The sequence below is a fragment of the Xiphophorus hellerii genome, chromosome 14 (assembly GCF_003331165.1).
Source record: "Xiphophorus hellerii strain 12219 chromosome 14, Xiphophorus_hellerii-4.1, whole genome shotgun sequence".
NCBI lineage: Eukaryota > Metazoa > Chordata > Actinopteri > Cyprinodontiformes > Poeciliidae > Xiphophorus > Xiphophorus hellerii.
Window position 1 is genome coordinate 23,211,124 of NC_045685.1, and position 21,131 is coordinate 23,232,254.

The 21,131-nt window shown below is 36.1% G+C and overlaps 1 protein-coding gene across 1 annotated transcript in view; it reads right to left on the reverse strand.

Annotated features, from left to right (window-relative positions):
• The window catches only part of trpc5a (transient receptor potential cation channel, subfamily C, member 5a), a 137,613-nt gene that overhangs the window by 17,795 nt on the left and 98,687 nt on the right, over positions 1-21,131 (reverse strand). Inside the window, exons 9-13 of the mRNA XM_032584018.1 lie at positions 15,039-15,176; positions 13,134-13,332; positions 9,579-9,718; positions 6,320-6,520; positions 4,507-4,628 (exon numbers count right to left, since the gene is read on the reverse strand). Coding sequence (XP_032439909.1) covers positions 4,507-4,628; positions 6,320-6,520; positions 9,579-9,718; positions 13,134-13,332; positions 15,039-15,176 — 800 coding nt within the window. The remainder of the gene's footprint in view (positions 1-4,506; positions 4,629-6,319; positions 6,521-9,578; positions 9,719-13,133; positions 13,333-15,038; positions 15,177-21,131) is intronic.

Below are 21,131 nucleotides of genomic sequence, written 5' to 3' on the forward strand. Positions count from 1 at the left end.
TAGACATATGAGCTCAACAACAAAGACAGTTATTGCTTTTAATGTTACTTAGATTATTCAACCATCAGGTTTATATTTAGGAACCTCTAACCAATTATTAAATTTTTTTATAAGCGTTGAACTCAAATTTAAGACCTTTTAAGACAATTATGAATGGGATGTAAGACCTGTATCACTACAGAAATGTACAAACTTCGTCCAGCGAAGTGGCAAAAAAAAAAACAACAACCCATCTATAATATAATATAGATAACATAGCTAGCTAGCTATATTAGCAGGTAGTTAGCAGTAGCCTCCGCCACATGTTCTGCAAAGTCGGGGGCAAAAGTAAAGTCAAATGCTTTGGACTCCATCCATAAAAAAATAATGCAGTCATGAATGATGGACCAGGAAAAATTACATGAGATGCATGACAATTTCTTTAAAAATCCAATAAAAAAGGACAAACTTTATGTAAAACAAGAAACGGATAAGTAAACATCACCAGATCCAAGTGTTTCTGAATAAATTATTTAACTTCAGATTTAGAGCTGTTGATTCTATCCAAAATATACTGAAATTTAAATTAAAACTGTCGCTTTACTGAGTGACTATAAAACAACGTTGTGCAGAATAACACACCTCAATATTTCTTAGGTTAAATTGCATTTTGATCGTCAGTAAAACAAATTGTTGAACTAATTATTTCAATGTTTACAACTGAGATGTTTCATTTGGTTTGATCAAGCAGAGTCTGCAAACCCCAGAGAAAGAAAGAGAGCTTTGTGTAAAAGTAAATAGACGAGGGACTGCAGAGCGTGAAAGAAAATGAGAGATTTTACAGGACTTGTGTGAAGGGAAAGATGAGAGAGACACACACATGTATGAATGCTGCTTGTGTGAAGCAATCTAACACATTAGTGGTGATAAGTGTGTGAAGTACAGATGAGTGAGAGGAGGAGGAGGGAGATGAGACACCTGAGCAGAAACAGGAAGTGATCCTGTGAAAAAACCTCCAAAATCATGATAAGTGTGTGAATTAGAGAGTGAAAGACACGCACACACACACACAGACAGAAAGAGAAGAGGAAATAATCCTTGCATTGTAAACTCATGAATAATGATGCAGACAGCGCTGCCTGCGGGACTGCAATCACTCCGTTTGCATAATGCGTCATCTCAGCTGTCTCCTCGGCGCGCTGCATGCTCATTTGGCTTCAGTGTGACGCTGATTTCTGTCCCACAGATTCTGGTCCTGCAGCAGCCAATCAGAGCTGATGTACCGGAGTTACACCATGAGAGGAGCAACAAGATCGCTTCTTCTATCGGTGCTTTCAGCAACTACATTTAAGACCTTTTAAGACCTCTCTGAATAAAATTTAAGACCTGTATTGCTACAGAAACATACAAATTTCGCCCATCCAACTGGCAATGGATTTACACGAGACCCAAAAAGCTAGCTAGCTAGCAAGAGTATATTAGCAGCTAGTTAGCGAGTCACAGAAAGTACTTTTCTGTCTGAATGCGACAGAAAAGTATCACAAGTAAAAATAAATACAATATGCAATATTAAATAGTCCTATAAAGACAAAATTTATAACGAATTTAAGACTTTTTAAGGCCTTAATTTTAGATACATGAATATACCACTTTTTGAGGATATGCAGACACTCTGTCAAGGTATCAGTCAGAATGTGGATCTGAACATAGTTATTTTTAAATGCTTAAAGAAAAACATGATATGCATCGATCTGATGTCTCCCACACATAAACCCACAGAGGAAGGAGGTTATAAGGTTTGACAGCAGGCAATGTATTTGGTATTACACCTGAAAAACAGTTCTGTTGATTGTTTCCTCAAATTTCAAATTAGCATCAAAAACACTTTTTAAAACAGTTTTATTTTGTCATACAATATGATGTATGTTTGCTTGCCGCTTTTATGAAAGTATTTGACAAAATGTAATGTTTATTGCTTGTTTCATGACTGGTTATTTTACCATGTCTTTATGATGAAAAGCACTTAGAGCTACCCTTTTTGATTAAACATAACACACAAATTAACTTGACTTTTATACAAAAGTTCGGTATCTTTCATGAGAAAACTTATGTCCAACCAACCAGAAATGGTTGGAAACACTAACTGTGTGTCACAAATAGAGCTGCTCACACTTTTCTCTCCTTAAATACAATTGAATGTGGAAAAGTAGCATTATTGACCAGAAATGCAATTTATTGCTCAAGTCTGAGGGGAAAATTTTCCTTTTGAGGATTAAAACAGATGCGCAAATAATACAAGTTTTATCTGGCCTTTCTGACCTTTAGAGAAACATATTTCAGAGTGGAGCAAAGTTTAATCTGATATGTTTCTCTGAAAGCATTAAGACTTTAGGTTCAGCAGAACAAATGCCACATTTCTCTTGTGCAGAAGTAAATAATCTGGTGATGACACATGCTTTAGAAATGATCTTTTCTTTTTGTCGTTAATGGAGCAGAAACTGTACATTGTAAGGCTGAGGGTGTGATCTGTTGTTTTAGCTCCTGCTCACCTCACAGCTATTGTACCGCATCTTTTACTGTAATGGAGTCGATAACAGATCAATAACACTATTATCCAAAACAAACCCCTTTCCTCATCTAAATTCATCCCACTGACTCTGCTGTTCCCTCCCTCAGCAGCAACACTCCGAGTCGCGGCTTCCTGTCCGGGTTGCAGCGCTGCCATCTCACTCTGCTAAACCTTCACACGGTTTGAAGAATTATTTCTCAGGTACAGCACTAAAATACTACAATGATTTCCACATCATTTTCTGGTAAAACGAGACATTCAATGAGTTTGTGAGTCAAAGTCAATTGAATTATCTGCAATTGTCCACTAGAGGGCGCCTGATTATCACCAGGAGCATTAAGGCCAAAGAATGGAAATATTTCACTATAAATGTTACTGATTCCCAGTTAAAACCCTCAGATGGGGCAGCAACAAGTTACCTTAACTTAAGTAACTTTTATAAACCACATTTTCTTCTTCTTGAGTAATATTATATTACTTTGAAATAAAGCTGGGATTACTTTACTGAATGACAAACAAATGCACTTTACGGTTTATAGTTCTGTTATTTCCAATGTGCTGAGACAGTTGATCCATTTCAAGGTCAAGTTCTGTCCTAAAATTAAATACTTTTACGTATTGGTTTCAAAAGTTTTATATAGTAAAAAGAAAAAGAAAAAAAAAGGAAATATATCTTCTTCTGCCCTAATTTACAATCTTATTATGACGTTAGATATTTCTATTCAATTCAAAATTACTTTATTGACTGAAATGTCATTTAATATTGCGAACAGGTAGGATCTCCTGTAGTGGTCAGTATTACAGCGACACTGAAGATGCCTCTGACTAAAGAAACTGTTGTTGTCTGACAGTGCCACAAAAAGTTGTCCAAAACTTTCTTGATTTATTTATTTATTTACTTATTTTCTATTTTATTCTTCAAAACTCCTGAAACAAATATACATATTTCTATTTGTCTGATTACACAATTTTTATAAAGTAAAAAATTGAAAGTAAAAAAATCAATCACTGTTTGATTTATGATCAAACAGTGACTCAATACTCAATTAGCTTTTTTTTTTAACCAAATACTTTGTTCTTTTGCTTAAGTAAAAAATATATTAAAGTACAGTTACTACTACTCTCTTTCCACCTCAGGAAACTGAGAACAATATTCAGAAACAATACAAGCATGAACTTTTGATCTCAAACAGAGAAAGTAATCAGGAATTAATCAGCTGATTACCAATTTATAAAATTAACAGTCATTTCCACATAAAAAACAAAATTAAAATTGTTTTTTTAAACCTTTTTAAAGTTAAAAAAAACTTCTAAAAATATGTCTTTTCCAGACACTAAAATTTTTTTTTATTAATTTGATAAACCAGAGGTGTCCAAAGTGTGGCCTGGGGGCCATTTGCGGCCCATAGACTGATTGTGTTTGGTCCGTGACCCCCAAGCTCAAATTTGACCCCCAACCTCAGTTATTTGGTGCAGATGGAGATTTTCTATTTTTAATTAGGATAAAATTATCATAAAGAAAAATCTTCTTACAATTGAAAATATTAGCAACAACACTAATTATTTGTCTTTAAACCAGGTTCATAATTATTCAATGACTTTTACTCAAAAACTGACTTTGTTGCACCCAAATCTGTTTTTAATTAATTTATTAAACCTGGCTGAAGTAGTTTGGTGAATATTTCCACACACCAGAAAACATGAACTTATTTCAAAAGCAGTAGAAACTCAAATGGAAGTTAAAAAATTTTAATTTTTAATAATATATCCCCCTTAAGCTGTAGCTTTAAATAAATTACCAGTCACACTTAAAAAATGCTGATAAAAAAAACAACAAAAGTATACTTTGCATCCCCAAAATAAACCAAAACTTCCACAATCTAAATAATGAATAATAAAAACAGACACTACCAGAGCATGCTGTAACTTTTGCAGTATATTTTCAAGCTTGTACTCACGTGGAGAAGGCGTTATTCTGCCTTTCACAGCGGATCCCCTTGCAGTTGTTTGGTTCTTCTGAAGCCTTGGTCTCGTAGTAGAAATACAGCTGGTTGAGTCCATTAGCAAACGCTAACAGAACCTACGCATGAAGATACACAAAAACACACATTTAATCTGTTTTCTTCAGCTAAAATCAACTTACAAGTAACTTTTCAGCAAGATATAGAGGCTTGTTTTAAGTCAACAATTCCTTAATATTGAATAAAAAGTACTAGTTCCATTGGGTCCGTAACCTAGCAACCCCAGTCAAGCCCAGCCTGTCACCTAGCAACCCAGTTCTACTTCTACTGGAAGATTATTTCACTTATAACAAGATATTTTCCCCATGTAATAAGTGAACAAAACTGATGCTTTTCCATCCATATAAGGAATTATTTACTTAAAACAAGCCTCTATCTTGCTGAAAAGTTACTTTAAGTTAATTTTGTCTTATTTCAAGCTGGACTAAAAATACTTGGTAAGATTTTGTGTTTTTGCAGTGTGCATCCCTCCAGGCACTTTTTAAGCTTGTTTTGATCTCAAACAGAACAAAAGCAAGCTGGAGTGACGTAGACTTGAAGCTTCAGGTTCACTATGATTGTTTTGGGGCCCGCAGGGAGGCGAAGCAGCCCACATGTGAACTGAGTTTTAGGTCAGGAGCTCCCTTGAGAAGGAATTAATAAATACTAACCGTCGTGACACAGACCTGCAGCATCTGCTAGCTGGAAATTCAAGGATTCAGGATGCACAAATCAAAAGAGATAAAATCTGGGTGTAATGATGAACTCTGATCTGAACCTTCAAAGCCATAAAGTTACAAACTCGGCCTTCTACCACCTGAAGAACATTTCCAGGATTAGAGGACTAATGTCTCAGCGAGATCTAGAGAAACTCATCAATGCTTTTATCTCTAATTGATTACTTCTCAGGTCTGCCTAAAAAAATCTATAAAATCCAGATCGCTGCTACTGGAGTTCTGACTAAAACCAGGAAGTTAGAACACATCACACCAGTTCTAAAGTCCTTACACTGGCTCCCTGCAGCTCAGAGAATAGACTTTAAAATACTGCTGTTAGTTTATAAATCACTGAGCGGCTTAGCACCACAATACATTAAAGATCTGCTGTTGTTCTATCAACCTTCCAGAAGAGTATTTCTACTATTACTTGAGTAAAATTTCTGGATTTTCTACGCACTGTGTGTAAAACAAACATGGTCTAACCAAAAATTCACCAGACACACATCTGCTGTGTTTGTTAAAGTTCAAGTTTTTTATTGAAAGAAACTAGTTTGGAAAAAGTTTATTTTGCCTGATTTTGTTATTTTTTGCTACTTATATGAATTATTGTCATTACAATCCTTAAAATACCAAAATTTGCACTTAACTTTACATATTGGTCCAACTGATTATGTAATTTTTAAATATGAAATGGTTGATAATTTGATCAGTTACTTGAGTGGATGCTTTACCAAGTATTTTTCACTCGAGTACAATTTTTAGGTACTTTACCCACCTCTGGTTTTTATGATTTTGACCTGCCTTGTTGCTGAAATGTGCTATACAAATAAAACCAATTGATTGATTATCCAGGAAACATAATTTTCTTCTGTTGTTTGAATATTAACAGGATACACTGGAAGCCTATTACGTCAGCTAAACTGGTGTGAGAGCGACAGCTGAGATATATGAATGGACATAGGAAAGTTAGCAACAATTAGCAGGAAGTCATTAAAACAAGCAACACCTAATGAGCTTTCTGTTCCATGTGCGCAGTCTTGATGATGCCTCACCAGACAGTAAATGAAGAGAAACTTGAGGATGTCCAGCAGCATCCTCCCCAGAGAGATCTGCAGAGGGCCGAGGTGGGAGTTGGCTGTGAAGAGGGAGATGAGTCTGAGCGAGCTGAAGATGTTGGCGATGGCGAACAGAGCCTCGGCGATCAGCGTCGGGTGCCACATCTCCCACTCCTCCCTTGGACGAGAGGAGTTGTACTGGAAGGAGAGAAGGAAGAGAAGAGGGGAGTGGGAGGAAAAGAAAAGGAATAAAAGCAGTCAGTTCGACTTCACGACAGACACATTCAGGTTCACTGTATTCAGTCTAACAAAATCAGTCCAGTCGCTTCTGCCCCACAGTTACCGACGGCAACAGAAAAGGGAAGGGGGGGGGCAGCTGTCAGTTACTGGTTGCTATAGTAACCACCAACTGCCAAGAGCAGACTAACAGAACTTAAAACACCAATAAATGTCTGGAAACAACTTCATGACTAAACAAAGTAAATTCAAAGAATAAATAAACAAATTTGGATCTGTAATGTTGTTAAAATAAAACCCTGTTACACTCTCCTCGCCTGAATTTGTCAAAATTACAAAACACAATGAAATAGGGAAACATATAAATGAATATTTCTGAAATGCCAAATGAGTCCCATCACATGTCATAACTAACACTTTGAATGAATAACACACTAAAAACAAAGTTGTGCTCTGTCAAACTGTAAAGCTGTTCAATGAAGAACTCAGAATACACTTTTAATATTCAATTCAAACTCATATTAACCAACTTATAATAATACTAATCAGAGATGTAGGTCAAATATAACAAATTCTACATTCACCGGGAGGATGTGTTAACACTAAATAAAGACTTTGCCCATGTCTTCAACTTGTTAGTCTGTGCCTGCAGCGTCATAAACCTGCTGAGAGGTCGAACAACACGACCAGTCCTAACAGTTTCAAAATATGGATGGGTCATCTGTTTGTCAGGCTTTTTAGACTCTTGGATACGCATGTATAAAATGACAAACATGACATCAACCATACATTTATACTATGATACTTTCTAAAATGTTCAGCTATTGTATTAACTGGAAGATCCTTACTTTTATCTATAAAACAAGCTTAAATTGGTGAAGATTTGTCTGTAAAACATTAAAAGCTGTCTTTTTTCCTTCCTTTTCCGTTCCCGCCGTTTTTCTCCTCGCCTCACTGCATTTTCTCATGCTTTGCTTCCCTCCTAATTCTAAATTCAGCTATGAACCCTCCACAGCACTGGAATCTCGTTACCTCTTCCTCCATTAATGCTCCCCGTCCTTTCAAAACACACATGGGTGCACAACCGGAAACAGAAAGTACGAACACAGATGCGCTGTCATTAAATAATTGCACCTTTTCTCGGATGCATCAAGTCGGATGACGGAGCAAAATCTCTCGACATCTCCGGGTGATTTTTAGTGCTGCTGAATATTTTAAAGAAGAATTAAAAATACAAACGGGAAAAAAAGTTTCCAGCTGCTGCTCCTTTGTGCACATGTCAAAGGAGGTATGTGTGTTTTAAATATATCTGTATGCATGCAATTATAATGCAGACCTATGTAGGTGGGCCACCCGCCACCATCAGTGACTCACAGCTGTTGCAGATGGCCCAGCCGTCTGGTGTTTGTGTGAATGTCTGTGTGTGTTTTTTAATTACATCATTTTCTCTTAATTAAAGAAGCTGTTCAGCTCTTTCAAGTGGGGCTGTCAGAAATATTTATGAATAGTCAGCACCTTACCTGCAGTACACTCCAGTCTGAGTGATCTCAGGAAATATTTGGAGAATCTCCTAAAGCTAACTCAGAGTCTAACAAACAGCTACATAAAGGAGAGGTATTCGGTTGCACTCAGGATTGCTACTTACTTAATCCATGTTTAGACTTTAAAATGTAGGGTTGTTGCTTTCTTTAGGAGTAGCTTGGCATACAAACAAATACTTTGTTAAACAAATGAAGAAATTATAAAGGTCTCAATATCTTATCAAGCTAACAGCTAGTTATGGTCAAGCTAACAGGACCAAGTTAACATCTATTACTAACTTGGTTACAGCTAAAGGAGTCAAGCTAACAGGTAACTATGGTCAAGCTAACCGAACGAAGACAGCAGCTAATAGTCAGCTTTTACTAGTGTGGGTACAACTAAGGAGTCACGGTAACAGCTACTTACTATTCAGCTAACTTTATGGTCAAGCCAACAGCTAACTCTAACTCTAACGCTATTATCAACTAGGTTACATCTAAATGACTCAAGCTAACAGCTAGTTACTATCAACCTGTAACAGCTAATTATGGTCAAGCTAACAGAACCAAACCATAACAGTCAGCTACTATTAGCTTGGTTACAGCTAGTAGCTACTCATTGCCAAGTTGACAGCTACTAACAGTCAGATTTACAGCTAACTAGTCAACATAAAAGATTAAATAATCTTAGAAATCAAGCTAACAGCTAACACTTAAAGATGAAAAGCTACTTTAAATCAAGCTAACAGCTAACAGATGCAAGCTTGGCTCTTTATAAGTATTTTGATAGCTACTCAGTGACAGGAAGATGTAGGAGTAAGTTTATAATTATCTTAACCTAAAATAAGTTAATCTCAAAATCTGATAGTTTTTGAGATTAAAGGAGTCAAGCTAACGGGTAACTATGATTTTTTACTTCTTGTCAGCTTTATACAAGAAAATTTGTTATATTATCATTATTTTGTCAAATGAACAGTGTCCAAATTGCTGTGTTTTTATTGGGTGCTATTTAAAAACTATTTATTTAGCATAATTCTCGAGTCGAGCAAATCTCAATCTCGTTGTAATCTGTTGATGACAATGACAAATAAATCTTATCTTATCTTATCTTATAATTTATACTTGAAAACCTGTACACAGTTTTTATAACCAATTATGAGTGTCCTAATTACTTTGTATGCAATAGTTTTTACAACTTAAAGTGAGTCTGCAAGCTATCAGTGTTATTTTCTCACGTCTCATGTCATTGTTGTCTTATAATTTGCTTTACCAACAGATAAACACGGTTCTATTGTTCGGGTTATGGAGAAATATTTCATCTCCCCTTTACTGAGCAAACAAACCAATTGCAAACATTTATATTTGCCAGCTGCCTGTTGTTCCATCACTGCCTGATTACACAGTATTGCCACAATCGCTCAGTTTTATTGCACTGCCAGATCTTCAAACATTAATAGCCTCGTGATTTTCTCGTCTATCACGGTGCCAGATGTCTTTACCTTGACGTAAGCCACTATCTTCAGAGAAATGGTGGCCAGGTAGAGGGAGTTCATGGCAAAGTCCATTAGGTTCCACCAGTCATGGATGTACTCTGTGAATCCCCCATCCCACATCTCCTTGATCTCTGCCCAGATAAAACCTGAAACACACAAGCAGACACATCCCAACATCGCTGGCTGTTCATACATCAATGTGTTTCTCTTTCAGCAGACACAGGTCATTAAGCAGGGAGCTAGCATTTTTGTTCTGTATGACTGACTTTGCATCAAGTCAAGCTTTATTCTAAATTATTCAGAAGACATTTCCTTGCTGGAATAAATAAGATTTTAAGGCTATGATAAGAGAAATGACCTTGGTTAGCTTGGTTTAACCCTTAAGTCTGATATCAATCTCTCTGGTGAGTTTGGTTCTGTGACACATCGGCTCAGTGGCTTTTCAGTGTCCCGAATTTTCAGGCTGGCTTGACGTGCAAATCTAAATATTTCAGCAGCTGCTGTTATGCCAAACCAAGAAGTTGCACTGCAAAAACACAAAATCTTACCAAGTATTTTTGGTCTAGGTTCTAGTGCAAATATCTGAGCACACTTGAAATAAGGCAAACTAACTTATGTGTAACTGTTCTGCAAAATATAGTTTTGTTCTAAGTAAATAAATTCTTAATATGGTTGAAAAAAGTACTAGTTTCATAGGCAGATTATTTCACTAATAGAAAGATATTTTTGCTTTGTTGTAAGTTAATTTATCTGCCAATAGAGCTAGCACTTTTCCTTGTTATCACGTACTGGTAAAGTATGCATATAAATCAAAGGAAATATATTTGGTTAGAAAATATCCAGAATAATTAGTCAAGTCCTATATTTTCAATTACTGCAACATCAATACAAAAAAGTCAAACTAATTTAGTTTTATTCACTGTTGGCTGCAATGATGGAAACAATCATGGATACTTTAGCAAGAACGTATCTGGAACTTTGAATAAACTGTTTTGGATTTATAGAAAAAATTTTAAATTTGACAAAGTCTTCTCAGGCCTAATGGTGTAAAAATGGTAGTAGTTGACTTTATGATTTTTATGCTTTCTTCAAGTACAAACAATAAATTAAAATGCAGCATTTTCATATTTTAAAGTGATTTTGCCATTTTCCCCCACAAATTATAATGTTTGCCGCCATATCAAACTCATTTTATGGTGTTTTATGAATTCATCTATCAAACAAACTACAGATGGAACATCAGCTTTTATTTTTTATGAGTTTCTCAATAACTGAACATATTTCCCTTTTAGTCAGTTTCTAAAGTAGAAGGAATTGTATGAAGTGACGCAGAGTAGCAGATGGTTTTATATTTTTCAGAATGATTACAATCAGGATTTGGAAATGATTGGTGTCAGCGCTTTGAGAGAAAGAAGATGGAGATGTAATCATTCATTTTTCACACCTACCCACTCGCACCCACTCACCACCTCCCCCACGCGCTCCGACCACACACATCCGGAGCACTTAAGCCCACAGATATCTATCTCTGAATGATTAGCAATCAGCCACAAAAAGTAACCTAGGATGTTTTTGATTCATTTGTTTTATGGAGAGAAGACAGTTTGGCTGTTTGTTTGGGTGTGAATTGTTCAAATTTATCTGTAAGATCTATTTTTATTACAAAGACTTTGAAACATTTATTTAAGCGCTGTCGTATTATTTATTTTGTTAGTTTATTTTAAGGTGTTGTCAGATTAAATTAAGGAAGAACTATACGCTTCTTTTTTGTGTGATTACATTATTATCCAAGAAAGTAGGATTTCACAGAAACTCTTCTCCACTCTTTTGTTGGGTCCCAACAAAATGTTCTTACTGACCAATTTGGACCTGCATTGGAGACTTTTGATACCTGCTTTGACAAGATTTAGATCTGATAAGATTTAGGTTTGACAAAATTTGGATTTGATCACAGTTGAATATAAGGATTTAAGAATTTGTGGCTACGTTCTTCTATGTACAACATAAATGATGCTGATAGTTGTTTTGGTTTGAGTATTAAAGACAAAGTTTTTAGAAAAGGTTCTCCAGTTTTTTTAAGGTCTTTCAAAGTTTTTTTTTTCTTTCATTTGAGTCCTTACACTCGACTAAAAACGAGGTTTTAAACAAAATTGTGAGACATTAACAAGTTGAGGACAAAAAGAACAAGAGTCAGAAAGTCTTTAAAAAGCACGACAAAAATAATTCAGCTGATCATCTGCTGCATATTCAGTGTCTAATAATTAAATTACAGTTTTCTTAATCAAACGTATCTGTCAAACTGGGTTATCTCCATTATTCCAAGATGCAACTGAAGACATTTAAAGGAATTATGTTTATATGACAGGCAGTTAACGCAAAGAACCTATAACCCTATATTTAAAGCTCCGCCTTTTCTGTCCATAGTTCCCATAAAACTAAAAAAAGACTTTGAAAGTCAGGCCAAACTAGTTCATTTCAACAACCTTAACAACCATCTTTAGAGCAGATTAACATGTTTTCTCTTACTTTTTTGCTACGTTTTGTTCGAGATGTCTGTTCAAGAAAATATTCATGTTTCAAATTGGTTAGTCTCTAGGTTTTATTTTCTATGTCAAAGCAACATAAAGTCATACCTTCATTTTCAGAACCTTGTTATGTCTGAGTGACTTTTGGGGTGATTTCAGGCCTGATAGTCCAGTAGATTTGGTTTGATTGGGAAGACAATTGCAACATTTGCTACATTTTCAGCTGGAATCAAACACTTTGAGCAACCTGTTCCCCTCCTCGCCTGTGGAGGCCCTGCACCACGGATCACTGAAGGAAACAACATGAAAACCTCTGAAGAAGACTTATGTGCAACTTCCTGCTTCACAAAATGTAAACAAAAATAGAGTGCCATCAGATTTTAACAGTTGTAGGATTTCTGTTTTGTCTTTGGTAAAAGACAACGAGCAATTTCTCCTGCTAGTGCTACAAACGAAAGTTTGTTTTGGTTGTATTCACCCAGAATGCTTTGCACTGTAGTCTGTTTCTTTTTCCACTCTGCTTGGCATTCACATAAGCCTTCGAACCGCATCAGAATTCACTTCAACTGAATCAAGATCTAGGTTTTTAGACAGGCCAGAGTTCACTTATTGTGTCACACAAACACAATTCCTAACAAGTGACAGAGTTTTTATTAAGAAAGTTATAGTTTAATTATTGATAACCAGACATGCAGCAAATGATCAACGAAACATTTTTGATTACAGAGTTTGATTACACATTCACACTTCCACAAACAAGCGCGACTTTCTACACAAATAGAGTTCAGTTTAAGTGGACTAAACATGGCTGCTGTGAAAAATGTCAGACATCAGTGAAAAATTTAAAGAAATGCTGACCAAGACAACCTTAAAAACTTAGAAGAAAGTCTGAGAGTTGAGAAGTATAAAAGATAATGAGTGCGTATTTAAGACTTTGCCCTTTTGTAGCTCGAACATATTAGAAATAAAATGTACCACAGGGACAAATCGTTTGTTCTGAATTAACTCCGGTGTAATATTGATATTCTGAACTCACCCAGCACCCAGGGAAGGATCATCCACTCCACAATGGTGGGTGGGGGTCCCTGCATGTGCAGGTTGGTGCGGGCGATGTGCTGCGACGCCAGCAGCAGGAGGAAGAGGAAGGTCAGGTAGGACGCGGTGTGGCAGATGAACTTGATGAAGGGTTTCTTGATGAAGCGCCCCAGAGCGCTCTTTGGGGCCAACAGGTAGATCTGAGGAGGCGGGAAAGAAACACAAGCTGGTTGGATGGCAAAGAACATGGCAAACAAAAAAAAACAACCCGTTCCCCCCCCCCCCAAAAACCCAGCCCTGCAGAGGATAGTGAGGGGAGCTCAGAAGGCTATTGGAGTCCCAAGGTTACACTGCAAAACGTTGTTTTAAGTCAATCATTTCTTGATTAAATTCCACTGGTGCTGTTACTTAGCAACCCCAGCCAAGCCCAGGCGGTCACCTAGCAACCAAGTTCTAGTCCCACTGGCAGATTATTTCACTTATAACAAGACATTTTCCCCCTATAATATGTGAAATAATCCGCCAAAAAACGAGTATTTTTTTCATCAATATGAAAACATTTTTGATTACAAAGATATTGAATAACTACTGTATATCTGGCTGAAGAGTTAAGTTAGTTTGTCTTATTTTATGTTCACTATGATATTTGCACTACAAACTAAACCAAAAATACTTGGTAAGATTTTGTGTGTTTGCAGTGCAGGGATCCCTCACACCATCGGTATGAACAGTTTGGTAGTAGGTAGTTACATTTACTCAATTACATGTGCTTGAGTAACTTTTTTTGAAACTTTGACTTTTAGTTTTATTTTAACCTTTTACTTTCAGATGAGTAATTTTAATATGAACTCTTATACAAGTAAAATTTCTGGATCCTTTACTCACTGAATGAATATGACCAAATTTCATTTTCATTTTCTTTACACACCTAGATCAAGTTAGAGATGTAGAAATAAACATCTGCAATCAGCTAAGATGAGAAAAAAATATATACATACAGCCTTTATGAGGCTAAAACATTTACATTTTTTATTTTTCACATTTACTTCATATTCAACTGGAGTTATTAAAATATTCAGAAATCAGCCAAAAGCCTTTATAGAAAGACATTAAATGACATTGCAACATTTCATTAATTAGATAAATAAATATCTCTTCATATCATTTTTTTCATCTCATAGCAGAAAAATATATATTTTCAAACATTTTTAGCAATTAGAAAAGTTGTTGAGAGTTGAGAAATTGGTTGAAAAACTCAATCAACCTTTTTAATAAGTCCTGAAATCCCATTTTGTGTCTCTAACATTTAAGAAATTACAAGCTTACAAGGTTTTGCAAATTATGCATGTTAAGTAGTTTGTATTAAGCATAAATTAAGCAACAGGGATTAAATCGATTGGACAGAATTTGGTTTACATGTAGCTGCAGACTGGTCGTGCTAGAGAGGGTTTAAATGGAAACTGAAACAATAAGCAGCTTGAGGAACCAGAGGATGTTTAAATGATTTGTCAAAACACTGATGTGCATTCACATGGAGGAAGATTACATGAATTTAAACACTTTAACTACATTAATTACTCTTATCAACATTACAGCCAGAACAAAATTAACTCAACTGAAACCAGATTGGTTTGATCCTATGCATGTCTGCATGTTTATTTCCGAGTGCCTGTAAAATCTGCATAAGAAATTATGAGAAAATGTGAAAATACCGGCTTCATGTTATGAAGTAATTAATATGAATATCTTAGTTAATATGAAAAAAGACGTGTAAAGAAACAATGACTACATAAGAAAATGTGGCATTAGACCCAGATGATTTGGAGCTTATTGTCTTCGGTCTCCTTGCTTTTATTACCAAGATAAAATTTATGAGTGATACTTAGTGTTTCAGTTTCACTCTTACCAGTGAGAAGACTGGGAACAGCAGTCCGATGATGAAGCAGGTCACCAGTTTGACGGCCCAGTGTCGTCTCCTCCAGCCCGGGAAACCGTCGTACCAAAGAGTGGCTAGCAGCTGCTGGCAGTTTGGCTGCGCTACAAACTGGAACCAGACACAGAAACTTTATTACTTACTAAAGTAATAAACTAAAAAGTATAAAGCTAAATGTTGGTTTGTTCTCCATGTTTGATTCTTGTTCTGGATCGCTAAGTAATAAACTAATAGGAGTTTCTGTAGGTTTTGCTCTGATGTGAAGCTAAATGTTGCTCTAATACAATGAGCGCACCACAATTTATAAAAGTGAGTTGTAGATTTGTACAAACAACTGGTCATGTTTATGCCGTTTTAAACAACCGACGCCTCAAATAAGCTTTTCCCAGTGGTTGGAAAAAACAAAATTGTTTTATGTCAAATGGCTTTATCAACTCGGCTTCCTAAACATTATGGACTTGAATACATTTCAACTGAAATAGACAACGCTCCAGTGATGCAACACTACAGATTTTATTTCTTTACTCCAAAACGTCTTGAGCTTTAGATGAGTACAACACTTTGTTTTTTATTTTTTCTGTCACAAAATTGTAGTCGCCCTGTTGTTGTGGTCGCTTTCATTTACATCTCATTAAATTCCTCCATTGATAGTTCTGGCATTAAACCAAACCCTTTTGTCCCTGCCGGACATTAATAAATGTCCCTTTATGTCCCTAAAGACCAGCCAAGTGCTTCTGTCAGGTTTCCATTTCACTCCTATGTTTCCATTGTAGTTTCTTCCCTGCTTGTTTTGGTCTTTGCCGTCCCATGTCTGCTTTAGAGTGATTAGTTTGGTCTTGGATAAAAATCCAAACACTATAAATTAGCTTCTCACTCTAAAAGGGCTGCAGCTACAGAAGGTTATCTATCACTTTAAGCTGTGTGTGTGTGGATAAGATAATGCTAAAAGTGTGTTTTCCTCTCAAACAAACATCCTATTAAATAAATGGACTGAATAAACATCAGTGCTGCACATCCCACCTTCACACAAGGACACACACAACTGTTATCAAGCAAACATTTAGCTAAAAGCTAAAGGAGACAGACTGCCAAAAGATGATGGAGTCAGCGCCTGCGGCTGTCAATCATGCGTGATCCTCGGCTACGTTTTGACGGAGGAACATTTGGCGACGGCTGTACATTTCCACACGTCCTTGTTTTCTTTTGAACATTTCTTATCGGAGTGGGCCCGTTTCATAAACAGTTGATCCTGGCACATTTTATCTGGAACGTCCTCATCTGCTAGTGTTAGACTGAATCACTACAGTTTCACCAGGACGGCTTTGAGTGCCGCAGCACTTTGTTTTGTGCCAAGAGGGAAAGATGGACGTGGAGATGTTTACAAGACATTTTCTCTTCTCTCTTTCTTTTGACTGTCTCTTTTGACTTCAGAGAGACAAATGAATCTCTCTCAAGTCTCTTGACTTCAGGAACAAAATTCAAAGTGCTTCACATGATAAAAATATAAAATACACTGCATAACCACTAAATATCTCAAAATATAGGAGATTGTTTAAAGTCAATGACTTCTTAATAAGTAGTAGTAGTAGTTCCACTGGAAGATTATATCACTTACTATAAAACATTTTTTCATATTACAAATCAAAATTTCTGCCAGTGGAACAAATTTTTGTTTATTTAGTGGTTATTAACTTAAAAGCTCCTACATCTTGCTGTAAAGTTACTTCTGGGTTAGTTTTGTCTTATTTTAAGCTGAGTAAGGTCTTTGCATTAGGAACTAGACAAAAGAGAATAAGATTTTGTGTGTTTTCTGCAGTGTTTCATAGTGAAGTAGAAATAACTTATAAAGTAACTTTTCAGCAAGACAAATGAACTTGTTTTCAGTAAATAATTGCCTAATATTCCCGAGTTCCATTGGTATATTATTTGACTTATCACATGAGAAAAATATATTGTTACAAGTGAAAAAGTAGAACTTTTTTATCAATTTTAAAAAATTATTCAGTCAAACAAGCTCTTATATCTTTCTGGAAACTTACTTATAAGTTAGTTTGGTCTCATTTCAAGCACACTAAGATATTTGCACTACAAATTAGACCAACAATACTTGATAAGATTTTGTGTTTTCTGCAGCTTCTTTCAAACACTGCAAAATTCACCGAGGTGATTCACTTCAAAAAGACTTAATTTTAGTGCAGATTTTTTCGTACACTTGAAATAAAACAAAACTTATAATGTAACTTTTCAGCAAGAAATAGGAGCTTGTTTAAAGTTAATAATTGCTTAATATTGATTAAAAAGCTGTAGTTCTTTGGCAAATTATTTCACTTATATGTGAAAAAGTGAAACGTCCCAGTGGAACTGGAACTGGGTTGCTAGGTGACGGGTGGGCTTGGCTGGGGTTGCTAGGTAACGGCGCCAGTGGAACTCTAACTTTTCAGCAATATTAAGGAATTATTTACGTAAAACAAGCCTCTATATGTTGCTGAAAAGTTACTTGTTAGTTAGTTTTGTCTAACTAACTAACAAGTAACAACTAACATCTTAGTTGTTTCTTGCACAACTAAGATGGTTGTGCAAGAAACTAAACCAAAAATACTTGGCAAGATTTTTTTGCAGTGATGTTTATATATAAAAAAGCAGATTTAAATGATTAGGTTTTTTTATTTACTATTAGAAGAGTCTTCACAGGTAAAACTTTAATGAATGAAGATATTGAGGGTTAATTTCCTGGGATATTTTCAATCTTTGGGCGTTGAGTGTAAAAGTGTTGATCTTCCATCTGTCTAACATGTAAAAGCAGAAAAATGAAAACAATTGGCCGTCTTTGGAGGATTTTGTGGAGGAGTTGTCTCTAATAAAAACCTCTAAATATGAGAACTTTGTTGTGGAGTTTCTGCTCTGGGTTTGAGTTTTTCCTCGTCTTTCAGACTCGGGGAGCGATGGGGGTTGTGACCTTAGCGCTGAACAGAAGCGGTTTGTTGAACCTCCGCCGGGTAACGCGCGCTGCCAGAATGTGAGCGAGAAAATTGGATAATGCATGTATTTAATTATACAGATGACACGATAGAAGCAGAGGAAGAGGATAAACGGGAGGAAGCAGGAGATGTGTTAGAAGTCAAACCAAGGAGCCTGCTGCAGCTTCACCTCCTCCTCGTCCCTCCATCGCCTCCTCTCTCATCCCTTCCTCTAATCCTCTTCTTCATCCTCAGTGTTCCTCTTCTTCTGCCTTTTCACCATTTCTCCTTCACATCCCACTTTGCTTTCTTCACTCTCTCCTCAAAATCGTATTGTTCCTTTGTTTACTTCTTTTTTCTCTGTTCCTTTATTAATCTCTCTTCCTTTTCTGTTTTATCTGCCTTTCTTTCCCTTTTCCTCCGTTCTCTCATTGCCTTTCTTTGTTTTGTTTTCTCTCTTTCCTTTCTTTTTCACTCTTTATTTTTTCCTATTTCTCTCTCTCTTCCATTTTTCTTCCTCTCATGTCTCTTTCTTCTTTTTCTTTATTTCTTCTCTCTTTTTTGCCTTTTTTCTCTCTCTCTCCCTTTCTTTTTTTCCCATTTTCCCTGTCTCCTTTCTCTTTGTGTTTCTTCCATCATTTTCTCTCTTTCCTTCTTTATATCTCTTCTCTCTCCCTCTCTTTTTTATCTCCTGTTCTTTTTTCTTTCTCTCTTCTGTGTCTCTCTCTTTTAATCTATTTTTCTGTCTTTCTTTCTGTCTATCTCCAAAGTCCTTCCTTTCCCTTTCTTCTCCTCCACCTCCTCCTTTCTTTTCTTGACCTATATTTAGTCTGATTTTCTTCTTTTCCTTTCATCTTTGGTGTTTCTTTCCTTCTTAACTCCTCTCTTCTTTTCTCTCCACCAGTAATCAGAAATCCTCATCCTCCTCTTTCTCCTTCACTCCATCTTTCCTTAATATTTAATACATTTCTCACTGCTTTTCGCCCTCCTCCATCCCTTTTCCTCTTCATCCCTCCCTCCTCTTGTCTGTTTTCCTTATTCTCTCCTCTCCCTGTTCTCTTTTCTCTCTCGCTCGTCTCCAGCTTCGTTTCTTGTTCCTATGGCAGCGGTATGCTAATGAAGGATCTGAGCTACAGCAGAGTCTCTCTCTCTCTCTCTGTGTTTCAGCTGGAAAACATCTGTGTCATAATTTACCAAACCTGTTTGAGTTTGACTTCATTCAAAACAGCTTCTAAAATTACGTCTGACAGAAAATAAAAAATGGACGCCTCTGACAGGAAGTGGTGTGTTCTGGTGCCATGAGGCGCATTAGAAACCACCAGTGCACCTTAAACCCAACCTACGGATCAGCTTCACTTGCATAACGCGATGGAGGACGGTGGGTGGTGTGTTCATCATCGCTGGTCAGTGGAAATCAGCCGGGAGCCGCAGGATGATCAACATAAACACAAAGTCCAGGAGGAATCGGTGAATCAGTGAGTGGTGGGCGATCAGGTTGCTCCAAAGTTGGGCTCCAGGGGCAATAATGTGGTGCAGGTGTTACCAGAGGAGGGTAAAATATCCAGAGATTTTTCTCTAGTAAGAGTAGTGATACTTCAACAAGGTTTTCCTCTAGAAGAAATAAAAAGTAGCCGACCAAGAAATGACTCAGCAGAGTTTGGTAGGAACAGTAACACTTTACTAGACGGGGTGTGCATAAGACTGGCATGACACTGTCATAAACATGAAGGAGTCTTTATGAATGACTATGACTGCTGTCATGAAGTGTCATTCAGTAAGTAATTACACTTTTAATCAAAAGTTGCTCTAGCAATTACCTTGAAATTCCATTAGAAGTGCCAACTTTGCATTAAAGTGTCATTATTTACAAAATAATGCAAAGTTAGCACTTTTAATGGCATTTCAATGCAACATTTAGAGTAACTTTGCATTAAAAGTGTCATTATTTACTTAATGACACTTCATGACAGCAGTCATAGACATTCATAAAGACTCCTTCATGTTTATGACAGTGTCATGCCAGTCTTATGCACACCCCGTCTAATAAAGTGTTATCAAAGGAACTAGTCACATTTACTTGAGTAATTTTTATGAAATAAAATACTTTTAGGAGTATTTTTACTATGCTGTACTTTTTACTTTTACTTGAGTAATTTTATTATGAAGTATTTCTAGTCTTACTTGAGTAACATTTCTGGATTTTCTACCCACGGAATGAAAAACGAACCAAAAGTTCACCAAACACAAACCTGCAGTTTTTGTTTAACACAGTTAAAGTTGTTACTTATATGAACTATTGTCATTTTCATTCTTAAAATGCCAAAATTTCCACCTAACTTTATATCTTGGTCTGTTTGATGATGTAACTTTTAAAAATAACATGGCCAGACGGACCAAAATATAAGGTTAAGTGGAAATTTTGGTATTTTAAGGGCAAAAAGAAAATGTTTCCACATCAGTTACTTTCAATAAAAAACGTCTGAAACTTTAACAAAAACTGCAGGTGTGTGCCTGTGTCTGGTGAATTTTTGGTTAAAAAAAAAAAAAATCGTTTTTTATTCAGTTAGTGTAGAATCCAGAAATTTCACTCAAGTAAGAGCAGAGATACTTTAATACATTTACTTAAGAGTAAAGAGTACAGTACAAGCACTTCTAAAAGTAAATTTTTTCCACAAAAGTTACTCAAGTAAATGTAAGTGAGTAAATGTAACTAGTTACTACCCAACTCTGGGTAGAATTAGCCAGAATTTTTGGGACCAAAATCTGGGTGTAGTGATGGAGAGCCACATAAAGACAGTTATAAAGTTGGCCTCCTGTCACATGAAGAACATTTCCAGGATTAAAGGACTAAAGAAATGTTTATCTTTAGTCACATTAATTTCCATGACAAATGTGTGCAAAGCTTTGTTGATATTCGGCTCAGAAACACAACTAAAATCATACGTGAATAAGTCATAACACAAAATCATGCTTCTGACACTTCCTGTCATCTTCTTTGTCGTTTTCACCAGTAGTAACTTCTGTTTGTTGATCAGATAACAAAAAAGTTTCTCCATTGCAATTTTGCGAAATACACCAATTTCAATACAGCCAAAACCCCAATTCATTT